The 15,645-nt window shown below is 36.3% G+C and overlaps 1 protein-coding gene across 1 annotated transcript in view; it reads right to left on the bottom strand.

Annotated features, from left to right (window-relative positions):
- The window catches only part of LOC136032311 (transcription factor A, mitochondrial-like), a 45,313-nt gene extending 30,253 nt beyond the window's left edge, over window positions 1–15,060 (bottom strand). Inside the window, exon 1 of the mRNA XM_065712610.1 lies at window positions 14,835–15,060. Within this exon, the coding sequence (XP_065568682.1) occupies window positions 14,835–14,937 (103 nt within the window). The 5' untranslated portion in view covers window positions 14,938–15,060. The remainder of the gene's footprint in view (window positions 1–14,834) is intronic.
- Window positions 15,061–15,645: the final 585 nt, after the last annotated feature.

Genomic DNA, 15,645 nt, shown 5'->3' with positions numbered 1-15,645 from the left:
ATTAATCAAATTAATTAATCAAATAAATTAAAACAAAAATTAAAGCAACTAAATGCATGCTGGTTTTCAAAAGGGCATATAAGCAATATCTTAGGAATGACTTAGAGTATTCAGTTAAAAGTTTTAGGGCATATTGACCGGGATGCTGAACTAGTCAAAAGAAACTATGTGCATGTTATCATTATTACTGCTGCTACGACTGTCATATCTACTTAGGCTAAATGTATTAACGGAAAACTTCCAGGGAACATTAGAGGGATGCTGAACGAAACTAAAAGGCACTGTGTACATTCGGGTGGTCAAAGGATGTATTTCTCAGGAATAGTAATTTATCAGCAATTGTCAAAGCATTTTTCTCAGGAACGTCTTAGAATATATACTTGAAACTTTCAGAGCTTGTTGAGAGGGATGCTGAACTAACAAAAAATCACTTTTGCATACTGCTACTAATAGTAAGGCAAAGGGTAAGACGGTGAAACTTTCAGGTAATGTGTAGGGACATGTTAAACTGAATCATAACAGACTCTGAGCATGCAGGTGGTCAAAAGGGCATTACAATAATATCACAGAAATAGTTTAGGGTATTAAGCTGAAACTTTCAGGGCATGTTAAGGGGAATTTGAACTCACAAAAGGTACTATGTGGATACTATTACTAATGCTACTGCAATGACGACTATTGGTACTGAATCCAAACGTATTACAGTGAAACTTTCAGAGAATGTGTAGGAGCATGTTGAACCGACCAAAAGGCACTATATGAATAATAATACTACTGCTAAAACTACTGCTAAGGCTAATGTCGGGGGTTGCGTTGATTATGGAATTAAAAGACAATGTTTAAAATAAATTAATTTTTGGCACAAAAAACTACATCTTTGTATACAAGATGACGAATAACAAAATAGTGGTAGGCTACAACCATAGATAATGTCCCTTGCCGTTTAATTTTTGATTACTATGGGTAATGGCTCGTCCTCTACTAGGTCAAATTACTGCTGCAACGATGATTACTGTAATCATTATCCCTGATTTTGCCAATCAGATTTAAGTTGTCAAGTAATACCTTGTCCTTTTTCAATAAACCAAGTGAAAAGATATTCAATAATAAAACATCACTAATGCGTGCAAATGACAAAAAACCCTTTAATAAAACTGAATCTCTAGGAAATTTTATATAGTTAACTAAAAACACAAATTATGTACATTGTCCTTTTTCAATTTCACGCCCTTTTCCATTTCTCTTCTGATTTAGTTTGTCTTTCAATGTTGATAAGATGGGTAATTTTCGTATTTCACGCATATTTAGATTAATTATATTTTTGCTATTTGCGTATTTTCAATATATTATATGTAGATTTTACTCTTTATACGTCTTTATCATATTATATATATATATATATATATATATATATATATATATATATATATATATATATATATATATATATATATATATATATATATATATATATATATATATATATATGCTATACATTGCATATTATTGCAGTCATTTAATGTATCTATTTTTATGTTTTTTGCATACATATGTTACATATTTCACCTATTTCTGATAATTTCTAATAACATAGTCAATAATCAGAGTCACAATAAATCGACTTATTACCGACTTAATCTGACATCAATTGCTTCAAGAGAGGATTGACAGTTTTATAATATAGTTCAGCTTACAGAAGTACAAAGAGGTAAATAAGAGAAATTTAAACTGTGACCAAATAAGAGAGGTTACCGTGAATGTTCGAAATCTAGTTAATGTCGACATTCACCAGTGAATGTCCGAAATTCATTTTCTTCTGCTTGGATTCAATTAGCTTTGCGAGTCAGCTTCTTCAGTCTTACGCAAGCCATGACGGTAAAAGTTAAAGTTAGGTAATACTAATTTAGTTTAGGTTAAATTTAATTATAAATATCAGAAATGGGTTAAACACCTAACTTAACCTAATCCAACCTAACCTATCATCATCAAACCTTGCATTAAACTGTAAAAGTTGACTAGCAACGCTCACTAAATCCAAGGAGAAAAAAGTATTTCGGACATTCACAAGTGAAAATTAACATTCAAGATATTCGGACGTTCAGATATTCAGTATTGATTTGTAGTTCAAGGTGAAAACATCTGTCTAGAATTGGATATTACAAATTTCAAACCAATAAGCTTTTTCAGTGAATTTTAATCCCTGCGAACTAGTTAGATTTCGCAATACCTGGCAAAGGATTAAAGTTCGTGACCTTGAGTAATATTATTACGCAACATTTCAGTAAGTGAGAGATAATCCTATGGTCATAATTATCAAATCATCTAGACTCATTAATTATTTTTGAAAATTTTTACTTATAAGCGAGCAGAAGAGGGGAGGTTTTATGTAGCAAGCGTCGTTGTACCTGCCGGGAGTGTGTCTCCCTTAAATTGCGGGGAATAGATAGCAGGAGCCTACGCTTCCCTCGCTTATTGGTGTTTTGAGCTTCTGAATTTTAGCCAAGTACCATTCAGCTTTAGTGCGGTTAAGACGTGTTTTGCCCATGGTTATGTTTCTGACTCGGAATTGGATTAATGGACTATTTTCATGAAAGCAGACTCTGATTCGGATACGGACTGCTTTGTTTATGCCCCGGTTCTGAACTTTCTGCAATATAATAATGAAAAAGGTGTCGAAGCTACAGTGATCTTAAAATTTGCGGTCGAATTCTTCGAGTCAAGTGATATTGCCAAATCGAAGAAAATCCTGTGGGATTCGCTGCCGAAATTGACCGAGCCCTATTCAAGGCGCACGGGTTCAAACGCAGCTTTGAATCATTTGAAAGACATTTTAGAACTTCTTCAAAATCAGAGTGCTTCCGAGGACATGCCTGTCTTTGTTATCCGTTCCCCAGCCGAAGTTCCCTGTATTCCAGCAGTTACTTACTCCAGGATAGCTTCTAAACTTAATGGAATTCAACAGACTCTTTCCCAAGTTAATGAGAAAATGTCAGATTATGATCTGAATTTCCCCAGCCTTCCGAGCAGTGCTACTGGTAGTGATATAAGCAAAGCCACTGCTATTATCACGAATGTACCGCGTGATATCGATAATGCATCTAAACCGAAGGAAAGAATTGACTGTATTTCTGGTCACGAGTGCATTGATACTGTTCGAGCCTCTGGTGATAAATTGATTGTGAAGATCGATAGCATGGCCGGTGCTGACTTTTGCAAATCTGCGCGCTCGGTTTTTCGTGATTGTGAAGCAAAAATGGTGGAAAAAAAGTTTTTTGGTATCATGAAAGGCGTTGCACAAGATCTTGATCTTGCGCCTCTTAAAGCTTGCAGGGGTGTTCGAGACGCTATGAGAATTGGGAGCTCAAATTGTGCGAAAATGACGTTCGAAAACGAAATTTCTCTTTCCTCGGCCCTTAAATCTGGACTGAAGATAGGCTATGAACTGTTCCGAGTGTATGAATATCGGCGAATTCCTAGGTGCTGCAGGAAATGTCAATCACTTGACCACCTTGCTGCAAAATGTCCCGATAAAAACTGCATATGCTCACGGTGCTCTGGCCCCCATATGAACTCCAGTGACTCACCTTGCAGTAACACTCCAAAGTGTGCAAATTGTAGTGGAGATCATGTTGCTTACAGTTTTCGTTGCTCCAAACTAAAGGCTCTTGCTAATTCCAAAGTTCCACGGCCTTCTCGCTTGCAATCATGAATGAGTAAAAAGTCTCAGTTTGTTCTTTCAACATCAATGGGACATAGGATTAAGTGTTAAACCTTGATGAGAAACTAGCTAATCATAATGTTGTTCTCTTACAAGAACACCTGCTCCCAAGTTGCAGTGTAAACTTTCTAAGGCGAAGTTCTCAACATGCTGTTTTCATCACGAATGCCCGACGTACCCGAGGCAGGCCTTCTGGCGGTCTTGCCTGTATAATTAAGCGATCTCTGCCTAGCTATTTGTCTCCTAGCTGCTACCAATCCTCTGAACACTATCTTGCAATCCGGTTTGCAGACGTGATCATAATCAACGCCTATTTGCCCCATGATAGAAAATCTGTTTCTTCCTTCTCCAGCTATGCGAATGCCTGCAATAAATTAAAGACTCTCATATCTGGTATTGAACGTCTGGGATACAAGTGGGTATTTATAGGCGACGTCAACTGTGACATCACCGTTTCCTCGACACGAAAGGAAGCGCTTTTTCAGTGTCTACCCTCAGTATTTAAGGTCCTAACGAAAGACCTCAGTTTTACATATATCAACTGTAGTGGTTCTGTCTCAAATTTAGACCACTGTATCTGCTATCATTCATTACAAACTTCAGCAGTGTATGTTGATGAAGATGAAAGAGATTATGATCATTTACCTCTGAATTTTGATATTACGATTACTTCTGACGTATAGTCGAACCAACCCTCAATGTCGCATAAGTGGTTTGAAAAACGTGTTGGTCTAGTGCGATCATGCCTCTTTACCTTGCTAACCTTGGAGCTCTACTGTCCACCGTACATGTCCCTTTCCATTTTCTTTGCACAAATGCGTACCCTATTATTGACAATGCTCGTGCTGATTTGAATCGCTATTATCGTGACATTATCTTATGTATAAAGCAAGCTGAAGATGTGGCCATCCCGCTGATCCGTGTCAGGCGGAATACCCAAAAACCAATTTGGAAGTGTGATCCTTTGCTGAAAAAAGTCAAGAATAAGGCCAAATTCTGGTTAAGAATCTGGTCTGCCTGTGGTCGACCTTCTCGGGGTACTGTGTTTGATCTAAAACAAAAGACGAAACTCGAATATAAACGCCATCTTCGTGCCGTTCGTTACTCCGGTGAAACTTTTCCGAAAAGTAATAGTGAGTGGCGAAAAGTGATAAATTCTGCCAAGTTTCCGGATGCAAGTTCTAGTGATATTATATCTCGTCCATCTTGGATCGAACATTATTCAAAAATATTTTCGAAAGTTAATTATGCAGTGCATAAGCGTTTCTCGTGTTTGCTTGAAAAAAATTTGCCGTCACGTTTATGTCAGAGACATGTGATTCCAGTTGAAAAGTGGGCTATTATTAAAGGTATTAAGGGTTTAAAATCAAAATCTTTGGATATTGATGGGATTAGTGTTTTGAATCTTGTTCCGAATTCTTTTGAACTGGTATCTCATCTCCAACTGTTTTTTCAAATGTGTTTGAGTAGTTCGTGTGTGCCCGATTCGTTCCTATGCGGTAGCGGTACGTCACTTCTAAAAAAAGGAAAAGATCCGGTTTCTTGTAGTTCTTATAGGCCGATAACGGTAGCTTGTACTCTTAGCAAGCTTTTCGAACACCTCCTACTACCTTATATCACCAAGCTTGCTCTAAATGATGATAATCAATTTGGTTTTAGATCTGGGCTAGGCTGTCAGCATGCTCACCGTGCTTTGACTTCTTTATTAAAAGATGTCCATCGCACTCGTCGCGTACTTCATTTCGCAACCCTAGACTTGTCTAAAGCATTTGACAGTATTTGTCATACTCAAGCATGGACAGCATTATGCCAGAGAGGAGTAAATCCGTCGGTAATTCACGTGCTTCGTTTTTGGTTCTCCCATTCTTACCTTCGTCTTAAGTCATTAAATAATTCTTATTTTGGTCATATCCCTGTTCGTTGCGGTGTAAGACAAAGGGGAGTTCTTTCGCCGTATATTTTTAATGCTTGTATTGAAAATGTATTATCAAAAATATCGACTACGTGCCTAATAGGACCATCTGATATCTCATATCTGGCTTGAGCAGATGACCTTCTTCTGATTAGTCAAACTGAGTCTGGTCTTGCCCGGTCAGTGAAGTCAGTTACTTCTGCTTTCCGCGATATCGGCCTGTACCTAAATATTGATAAGTGCGAGTTTCTTGTTTTCAACGGTAATAATTGTTCAGAATCACTATATTGCGATGGTTTTAGTATTCCTCGTGTTAAATCGTTTCGTTGGCTTGGTATAACAGTATGCGATTCTATGAATGCTCTCCGGTCTCGTGCTGTCAAAGATATTAGTGATAAGCTGAGGCTCGGTTACTCTAAGATTGTAGCAAATCGTGGACATTATAGGAGAAGAGCGCTAACTCGGCTTTACTCAAATTTTTGTGATCATTCTGTGCTCTTCTGTTCTGGTATTAGGCCACTTCTGTTGACTGGTGATCTAAAGCGTATTCGCATAAATTATTACCGGTACTGCAAATTTCTTTTATATCTACCTCGTTCTAACCGGAATACAAAACTGGTTAAAAAGTATTGTGCGACAGATATTAGTGGTGCTTTCGAAAAATTATCTGCGAAGCTAGCTATTGAAGCGCTTTATAGGCTAGAATGTTTTCATCGCCTTATCCGTCTTTTTTCTGTATGTGATTAAATTTGTTTCTTTTGTATTACTTTTGCTTGTTTTTCTTTTGTATTTTACTCCACTTAACCTCTGTTTTGTGAAGTAGGTGATAAATAAATTATATATATATCTTTTGGTAAAGAAATGGGAATTATTACCCTGGCGTAGAAATCAGGAAAACACACACATAAAACACAAATCATAAATGAAATAGAAAGCGACTAAATTCAAAATGATCCACGAGGGGCTATCTGACCCTTCGGTCGACTATTAAGCATTCAAAAAAAAAAAAAAAAACAAAAAAAAACATACTGATATCAATGATGACTCAGTTTGGTTAAGAGTCGAAATAGGAATGTTAAATTTCAGTGGAGTGTGAACTGCAATGCAGGATCAGAATTGAGAATAGTTTCAGCATTATAGAAGCATTGCGGAAGACACTAATATGCTATAACTAGACCAACAACTTTAAAAAAGTAGATTGGAACCCATAGATAAAAAATTTACAAAATAACAGGCAAATGGTTTACACGAGTGGTTAACACAAGTCATGTGAGGCTGACTGTTTCAGAGGCAACGCTATAGAGTTGCATATAGTAAGGCCACTCCAATGTTTAATTTTTTCCCCCAGAAGCACTTCATATGGAAGGGGTCGTCGTATAAACTTCAGGGAGGGGGGGGGCTCATTCGATTGAAATCGGAAGTTCTAATTCCCATTTAAAAAATCGAAGGAAATCCGAGAGCAACTAGTCCCCTTCCCCACGCCTTTCCCCCCACCCCAAACCCATCCGATAAAAATTATGAGACAGACACTTTTTAAAAAGAGTTCAAATATCAGATAATAAAAAATCTAGTGTCTATACAACCCCCCAGGGCCCGGGAGCAGGCATTGTAAGCTATGCTGTGGGCATATATGATTCTTATGGAAGGGATGCTCGTATAAACTTCACGGAGGTCTCATTTGATTGGAAGTTGAAAGTTCTAGCTCACCTTTTAAGAATCAAATGAGATCGGAGGGATTTATAAGAGTCAAATGAGATCGTATAAACTTCAGAGGGCTCATTTGATTTGGAAATTGAAAGTTTTAGTTAACTTTTTAAGAGTCAAAAGAGATCCAAGGGCAACTAGCCCCCTCCCTCGCTTTTTCCCCGAAACCGACCCAATAAAATTTTAAAATAGTCATTTTGTTAAAAATAGTTCAAAGGTCAGATAAGAAAAACTCTGGTGTTGACACAATCCCCGCCTGGGGACCCGGGGGAAGGCGTAAGTTATGCCTGATGGCATAAATGGTTTTCCTGGAAGGGAAACTCGTATAACTTCAGAGAGGGCTCATTTGATTGGAAATTGAAAGTTCTAGTTCACTTTTTCTGAGTCAAAAGAGATCAGATGGCAACTACCCCCCTCCCACATCCTTTTTCCCCCAAAAGGTATCCGAAATTTTTTTTGACATAGTCATTTTTTTAATAGTTCAAAGGTCAGATAAAAAAAAAATTGGTGTTGACACAGCCCCCTAGGGCCCGAGCAGGCGTTGTAAGTTATGTCCTGGGAGCATTTATGCTTCTTATGGACGGGATATTCGTATAAACTTTAGAGAGAGCTCATTTGATTGAAAATTGAAAGTTCTAGTTCACTTTTTAAGAGTCAACAGAGATCGGAAGGCAACTAGCCCCCCCCCCAACTTCTCTTTTCCCCAAACCCATTTAATACAAATTTTGTGATAGCAAATTTTTAAAAATTAGTTTAAAGGGCATATAACAAAGACTCCGGTGTCGACACAACGCCCTAGGGTTCCAGGAGCAGGCGTTGTAAGTTATGCCCTCTGGCTTATATGTTTCTTATGGAAGGGATGCTCGTATAAAATTCAGAGGGCTCATTTGATTGGAAACGGAAAGTTTTAGTTAACTTTTTAAGAGTCAAAAGAGATCTAAGGGCAACTAGCCCCCTACCCTTTTCCTCCAAACCCATCCAATACACATTTTGAGATAGTCGTTTTGTTACAAATAGTTCAAATGCCAAATAAGATAAACTCCAATGTCAACACAACCCCCTAGGGCCCAGGAGAAGGCGTTGTAAGTTATGCCCTGGGGGCATATATGGTCTTTATGGAAGGGATGCTCGTATAACTTTAGAAAGGGCTCATTTGATTAGAAACTGAAAGTTCTAGTTCATATTTTAGAGCCAAAAGAGATCCGGGGGGGGGGAACTAGCCCCAAGCCTTTTTCCAAACCCATCCAATACAAATTTTGATATAGGCATTTTGTTACAAATAGCATGTATTTGGAGCATATATTTCCCAGGCACATATTACCAGGGCATATATTTGGGAAAAAAGGGCGTGGGAGAGGAAGGGGCTAGTTGCCATTTGATCTCTTTTTACTCTGAAAAAGTGAACTAGAAGATTCAATTTCCAATTAAATGAGCACTCTATGAAGTTATACAAGCATCCCTTCCATACAAACAAATTATGTCCCCAGGGCATAACTTACAACACCTGTCCCTGGACCCCGGACGGGGAGAGGGGGGACTGTATCAATACCAGATTTTTTCTTATCTGACTTGTGAACGATTTTTAACAAAATGGCTATCTCAAAATTTTCAATGACTTTTTTTCTCCAAATACATCCAATACAAAATTTTGAGATAGGTATTTTATTTAAAAATAGTTCAAACATCAGATAACAAAAACTCCGGGGTCAATACAACCCCCCATAGCCCGGGGACAAGTGTTTTAAGTTATGCCCTTGAGGAGTATAAAGTTTTTATGTAAGTGTTGGTTGTATAAACTTCGAAGGTGGCTCATTTGACTGCAAATCGAAGTTCTAATTACGTTTTTATGAATCGAAAGTTAACGGAGGGAATATACCCCCCCCCCCTGACATACACACCCTTTATTCCCAAATGTATCTAATGAAAATTTTGAGATTATCAGTTTGTTTGAAATAGTCCAACGATCAGAAAACAAGAACTTCAAGTGTGGTGTCTCGGTACTGAAAAAAAAAATATCCGCCTCCCTAATCGCATACCTGTGGAGCGAACGATTTAAGCAAAAAAAAAAAACAAAAACATTAAAATTGTACGACATATATCATTCCAACATCGATAAGCAGAAACAACAGCTTGATAATCGAGAATCTGACCAATATTAAACACTTGTAATTTCTTAAAACAGTACGCGGTATCGTTCACATTTTCTACATGATTACAAGAAGACGTGCTGTTTCATTTGAAGAATCTGTACTCTTTTAAAATTTGCTAAAAATTACTAAACCAAAAAACTCAACCATAAGAAATATCAGGCGCAAAAATAATATGGTACATTAATAGAAACACTGGTACTGGTAAACATGCTTTAACCAGCCCGAAATTCCCAAACCTCTAGCAACTTTAGCTTTAACATGATCACTATGGGGCCTCCAAGATAAATTACAATTAAGCTGGAAGCCAAATTATGCACCAGTGACAAAGCCCTACCTTTAAAAAATATTTCTCCATCAACACTTGGCTGCTTACCAACTCTTCTAAATATCATAAAAATTAGTTTTTTTTTTAACATTCACTGACAAAGGTTTAAAATTGTAAATACAAAAAGGACTGTATACCCCTATTTATTTTTAACAACAATAGTTCAATAGAAAAATAGTTCAAAGACCAAATGACTATGCTTCCATGGTTGACCTCCCCCCCAACCCCGGGGAAATAGCTCAGAGTTACGAAACTTAATTATTGTTACTTTGATGATTGGATTTAGTGGTTTACGTGGTAACTTCGATTTATGGTTCAAGGGCTGTAAGTTATGCAAGTTGCTTATTGTTACTTTGATACTTTGTTTACTTTTATAACTCGTTTACTTTGATGCTTTTTTTTACTTTGATACGTTGGTACTTTGATATTGTCACTCTGGTACTAGCTTTTATACTTATAAAAGTCTGATGTTGAAAAAAATCTCATTTTGAAAGGAGATTTTCAAAAAAAAAATTAATTAAAAAAAATTTCCGAAAGTTTATTCTTCAATTATTTTCGAAATAATTGGGATTACGTTCTTCTAATGAATGGTCTCTTCAACAAACAAGAGTATGAGTAGTGCCCGTTTCCCAAACGGTAAAAGTATCATTCTCTTACTTAAATAACCAATGATACGTTGGTATTTTGATATTGTCACTTTGGTACTAGCTTTCATACTTTTATAAAAGTTTAATGTTGAAAAAAAATCTCATTTTGAAATAAGGAGTTTAAAAAAAAAAATAATAAAAAAAATTCCGAAAGTTTTTTTCCCAATTTTTTCCGAAAGAATTGGGGTTACGTACTTCTAATGAATGGTCTCTTCAACAAACAAGAGTATGGGTACTGCCCGTTTCCCAAACGGTAATAGTATCATTCTCTTACTAAAATAACCAATTCTCTTACTTAGAATTATCATTCTCTTACTTAAGTGGCTACTAAGTTCTGCACAATTAATTTATCTTTTTTTATTATAATAATTGGGAGAACCGAATTCAAAGACAAGTGAGCATTTGATTAAGGATTGGTTGCTAGACCGCAGTCATCTTCAGGGAGTAGCGGTTATGTACTTTTAATTAATGGTGTTTTCACAACAAACAAGAGTATGGCTACTGCCTGTTTGTCTAAGGGTAAAAGTGTCATTCTCTTACTTAAATAACTAATTCTCTTACTTAGAGTTACTTAATACTTAATAATTATAATAATAATTATAATAATAGTGATAATTACAATAATTATAATGTTATTATTATAATATTGTAATAATTATAATACAAACAATATTTGGGCCTAGAAATGTCAAAAATTTAAATCCAGCCCTGGGTGAAACAAAATCTTGAGCTGGTGAGCTTTCAGTAATTAATATCATCATATATTAAATATTCAGTTTAATTTAGTAGTTCTTACCAAAACAGAAATTAATTTAAAACAAGAGCTAAGAGCTCAAATGGCACTTGTAACGAGGCCGGAAGAGCCAAGAGCTCATATGGTATGAACTCAAGCAAAATTCTTAGAATCAATAGATTGATCTAAAAGGAAAATCAGAGGCTTAATCCCGGTCGGAATTTAAAATAAGAGCTCTGAGTAACGAGGCCCTTCTAAATATCAAAATTCATTAAGATCCGATCACACAATCGTAAGTTATAAATACCCCATTTTTTCTAATTTTTCCTCTCCCTTCAGCCCTCCGGACGGTCGAATCGGGGAAAACGACTTTATCAAGTCTATTTGTGCAGCTCCCTGACACGCCTACCAATTTTCATCGTCCTAGCACGTCCAGAAGCACTAAACTCACCAAAGCACTGATCCCCACCCCCTAACTCCCCTAAAGAGAGCGGATCCAGTACGGTTACGTCAATGACGTATCTATGACATTTAATTATTCTACTCGCCAAGTTTCATCCCGATTTCTCCACTCTAAGTGTTTTCCACTATTTCCGGTTTCCCCCTCCAACTCCCCCCAATGTGAACAGATCTAGTCCGAATTTGAAATAAGAGCTCTGCGACATGATTTCTTTCTAAATATCAAATTTCATTAAGATCTGGTTGCCCGTTCTTAAGTTAAAAATACCTCAATTTTTCGAATTTTTCCAAATTAACACCCCCTAGCTCCCCCAAAGAGAACGGATCCGTTCCAATTATTTCAGTCACGTATCTATAACTTGTGATTATTCTTCCCATCAAATTTCATCAGGATCTCTCCACTCTAAGCGATTTCCAAGATTTCCAGTTTCCAAGATTTCTGTTTCCCCCTCCAGGCCCCTATGTCCCCGGATCCGATTCGAATTGAAAATGGAGCACCTGAGATATAAAATACTTCTATATATCAAGTCTATATACAGTGGGTGTTCCGATCACCCATTCGTAAGATAGAGATACCTCAATTTTCACGTTTCCAAGAATTCCGGTTTCCCCCTCCAACTCCCCACAATATCACCGGATCTGGTCGGTATTTGAAATGAGAGCTCTAAAGCACAATATCCTTCTAAATATAAAATGTCATTAGGATCTGATCCCCGTTCGTAAGTTACAAATACCTCATTTTTTTCCAATTTTTCCAAATTACCCCCCCCCCCAAATACACAAAAAGAGAGCGGATCCGGTCCAGTTATGTCAGTCACGTATCTCGGAGTTGTTTTTATTCTTCCCACCAAGTTTCATCCTGATCCCTGCTTTAAGTGTTTTCCAATATTTCCGGTCCCCCCGGACATCTGCAGACGTCCGAGTCACGATGTCCTTCTAAATATGAAATTTCATTAAGATCTGATTACTCCCTCGTAAGTTAAAAATACCTCATTATTTCCAATTTTTCAGAATTACCCCCCCCCCCCCCAAATAGAGCGGATCCGTTCCACTTATGTCAATCATATATATAGGACTTCTGCTTATTTTTCCCACCAAGTTTCATCCCGATCCCTCCCCTCTAAGCATTTTCCAAGATTTTAGGTTCCCCCCCCCCCAACTTCCCCAAATGTCACCGTATCCGGTCGGGATGTAAAATAATAGCTCTGAGACACGATATCCTTCTAAATATCAAATTTCATTTAGATCCGATCACCCGTTTGTAAGTTAAAAATACCTCATTTTTTCTAATTTTTCCGATTTAACCGTCCCCCCGTTCAACCCATATGGTTGAATCGGAGAAACGACGATTTCTAATTTAATCTGGCCTGTTACGCCTGCCATATTTCATCGTCCTAGCTTACCTAGAAGTGCCTAAACTAGCAAAATCGGGACAGATAGTCAGACAGACCGACAGAATTTGCAATTGCTATATGTCACTTGGTAGATACCAAGTGCCATAAAACGACCAGAAATTACTATTAAAGAACAAATGAAACCCAAAACGAACAGAAATTGAATAAACAATCATTTATTGACTATTTCATTGGTTCTTTCCAAGACTTTTCAAGACAAATATAGCTTCACTACAAACAAGTGTCTGGGTACTGCCCCCTTCCCTTACTGTAAAAGTCTAAAACTTACTACGTCATTTCCAGTTATTGCAGCATTGAAAGTGAAAATAAATTTTCACTAGAATCAGTTCGATTGTATTTGTACTTTTCAAGACCATTCAAGCCACATATAGTTTTCAGTAAAGCGCCAATGATGCAGCAGGTTTTAGACTTTTACAGTGAAAGAAGGAGGCAAAACCCAAACTCATCTTTTTAGAGATTATGTTCGTTTTAAGCTTGATTTGCATATTCAATTTAAGTTTCACTCGTTTTAAGAGTTATTTACTCATTTATATTAGTGCCTATTGTACGTTTATTGGCTATGATTGTTTTTTTTTGTTTTTTTTCTGTTCATTTTGGGTTTCATTTATGCTTCAATAGCAAAATACTTTCGTTCGTTTTAAGCTCGATTTGTATATTCATTTTAAGCTTTACTAGTTTTAAGATTTATTTATTCATTTGTAATAGCACCAGTTGAATATTTTTTGCAATTATTGTTTATTTAATTTTTATTTGTTTTGGGTTTCCTTTATTCTTTAATAGTAATTTCTGATCGTATTGAGTTGAGTCATTGTAGGTTTCTATTTCTTCTGATTTTATGTTTAATATGACCCTTACTTTCCTTTAAAAAACTTCTTTTTCGGAAAGTTTTTGTTTAAAATTTATTTTCAAAAAATGCTTTCGAAAATGGTGGATTGGTTTTGTTGCCTCACCATGGTTTGATCCAGTTGTTTCAATAATTATATTGTTTAATGTTATTGTTGATTAATGTTACTGTTGGTTTTCTGTTTTTGAATTATTTTTTTTATCTAAAGTGTTTATTCTACTATTTATCTTTTGATGTAAGGAATTATAAATAAATATTATTATAATTTTATTATTATTACATCATATTTATTTTGTGTTTTAACAGGGAAGATAGGACTTTGTAGTCTGTTTGGCCTTTCTTTATTTGGCCAAATAAATAAAGGCTGAAGTTGTATTTGGTCTCCAAATTACTTTAATATATCAAGGGTATATCCAAGTCAAGGGGATGAAGGGTAGAATCTATTATCAGGATTATGCCGAGATCAAGAAGGTGGATATGCTATAAAACTTGAATGACTTGATTCGCTTCTAATAAATTCCTGGGATTGAAAATTGACCTACTTGGAGACAGCTATAGTTTATATTACACTCCCAATACTCTTTGTCACTATAATGTTTACAACTCAAGCCCCCTTCCCAATTTGATGCATGCAATAATTAGTTTGTCTTTAAATTATTATTGTTAATATAGCTGGACATAGGGGACAGTTTGGTCAGTCCTAAAATCGGTCAAAATGGTTCTCCATATAAAATAGCCTATAATGCACCTTTTTGTGCTTCCAGCCATCCTATTTAAAAATGAAATTCCTTGACCCTTTGAGCTAAAACTGTGAGCATCTATAGTGGTCAATCTGTCTCCTTTGTGGGGTCAGTCTAAGGGCTCTGAGGGATGATATATCAGAAAATGTTGCTTCTGAAAAGATAACAAATCATATCAAGTCCTTACGTTTGAAAGTAAAATTAGGAAACTTTTCTTTCATTTCTTCGCTTTTATCCACAGCATACTTTAGGAACAATGGTATTGGTTTCCTTGGTCTTTCTAACAACATCTGAGCTATTTTTGGGCCATATGATTGACGGATCTTTATGAGAGAAACTCCACTATGGTGGAAGGAGCGATAGCAAATTTTCCTGAAATGTAGATTAGTAAAATGTAGTAGCCTAATTGAGAAAAAAAAGTATCTTTAAAGACAAAGAGAGAAAAATTTTGAGATAAAAAGAAGTCTATAGCCAGTAAAAGGAAAAGAAAAGATGACAATCATAATGGATATTTCGCTTGCATAAAACTAGGCATATTCAGTGCTAAAAACAGAAATACTCTTAGACATAACCAATTAAAAGAGAAGAGATTAAATAAAATTTGGGGAAGAAAAGATGAATCAAAATTGAAATAAACCACCATATATTTAAAAATTGCTATTTCCATAGTAGGGATAGCTCTGTGCCGCGGCTTGTTGATTAAATCACAAGGGGCTCTGCCCATGGGGTCCCTGATGCCTGTACACTCGTTTTGTTGTACATTTTTGGCCTTTGACTGGCTTTGACTGTTATTGTGCTTGATGCAAATTTTCCAAGATTCCTGCATATTGCAACTATCAAATTGCTTGAGAGTGCTTTTCAACCCCTCCCCCTTTTTTAGCCTGCTTTGAAACTTTTAATTCATTTTGCTTGCTTAATTTATTATTGACTGAGCACTCCCCTCCCCCCTCTGCTTGTAGCCTATTTGTTTTATTTATTTGACATTCTACTTCTTTTTG

This window comes from Artemia franciscana, chromosome 10, assembly GCF_032884065.1.
Source record: "Artemia franciscana chromosome 10, ASM3288406v1, whole genome shotgun sequence".
Taxonomy (NCBI): Eukaryota; Metazoa; Arthropoda; class Branchiopoda; order Anostraca; family Artemiidae; genus Artemia; species Artemia franciscana.
This window is presented reverse-complemented; position numbering and strand designations above follow the sequence as displayed.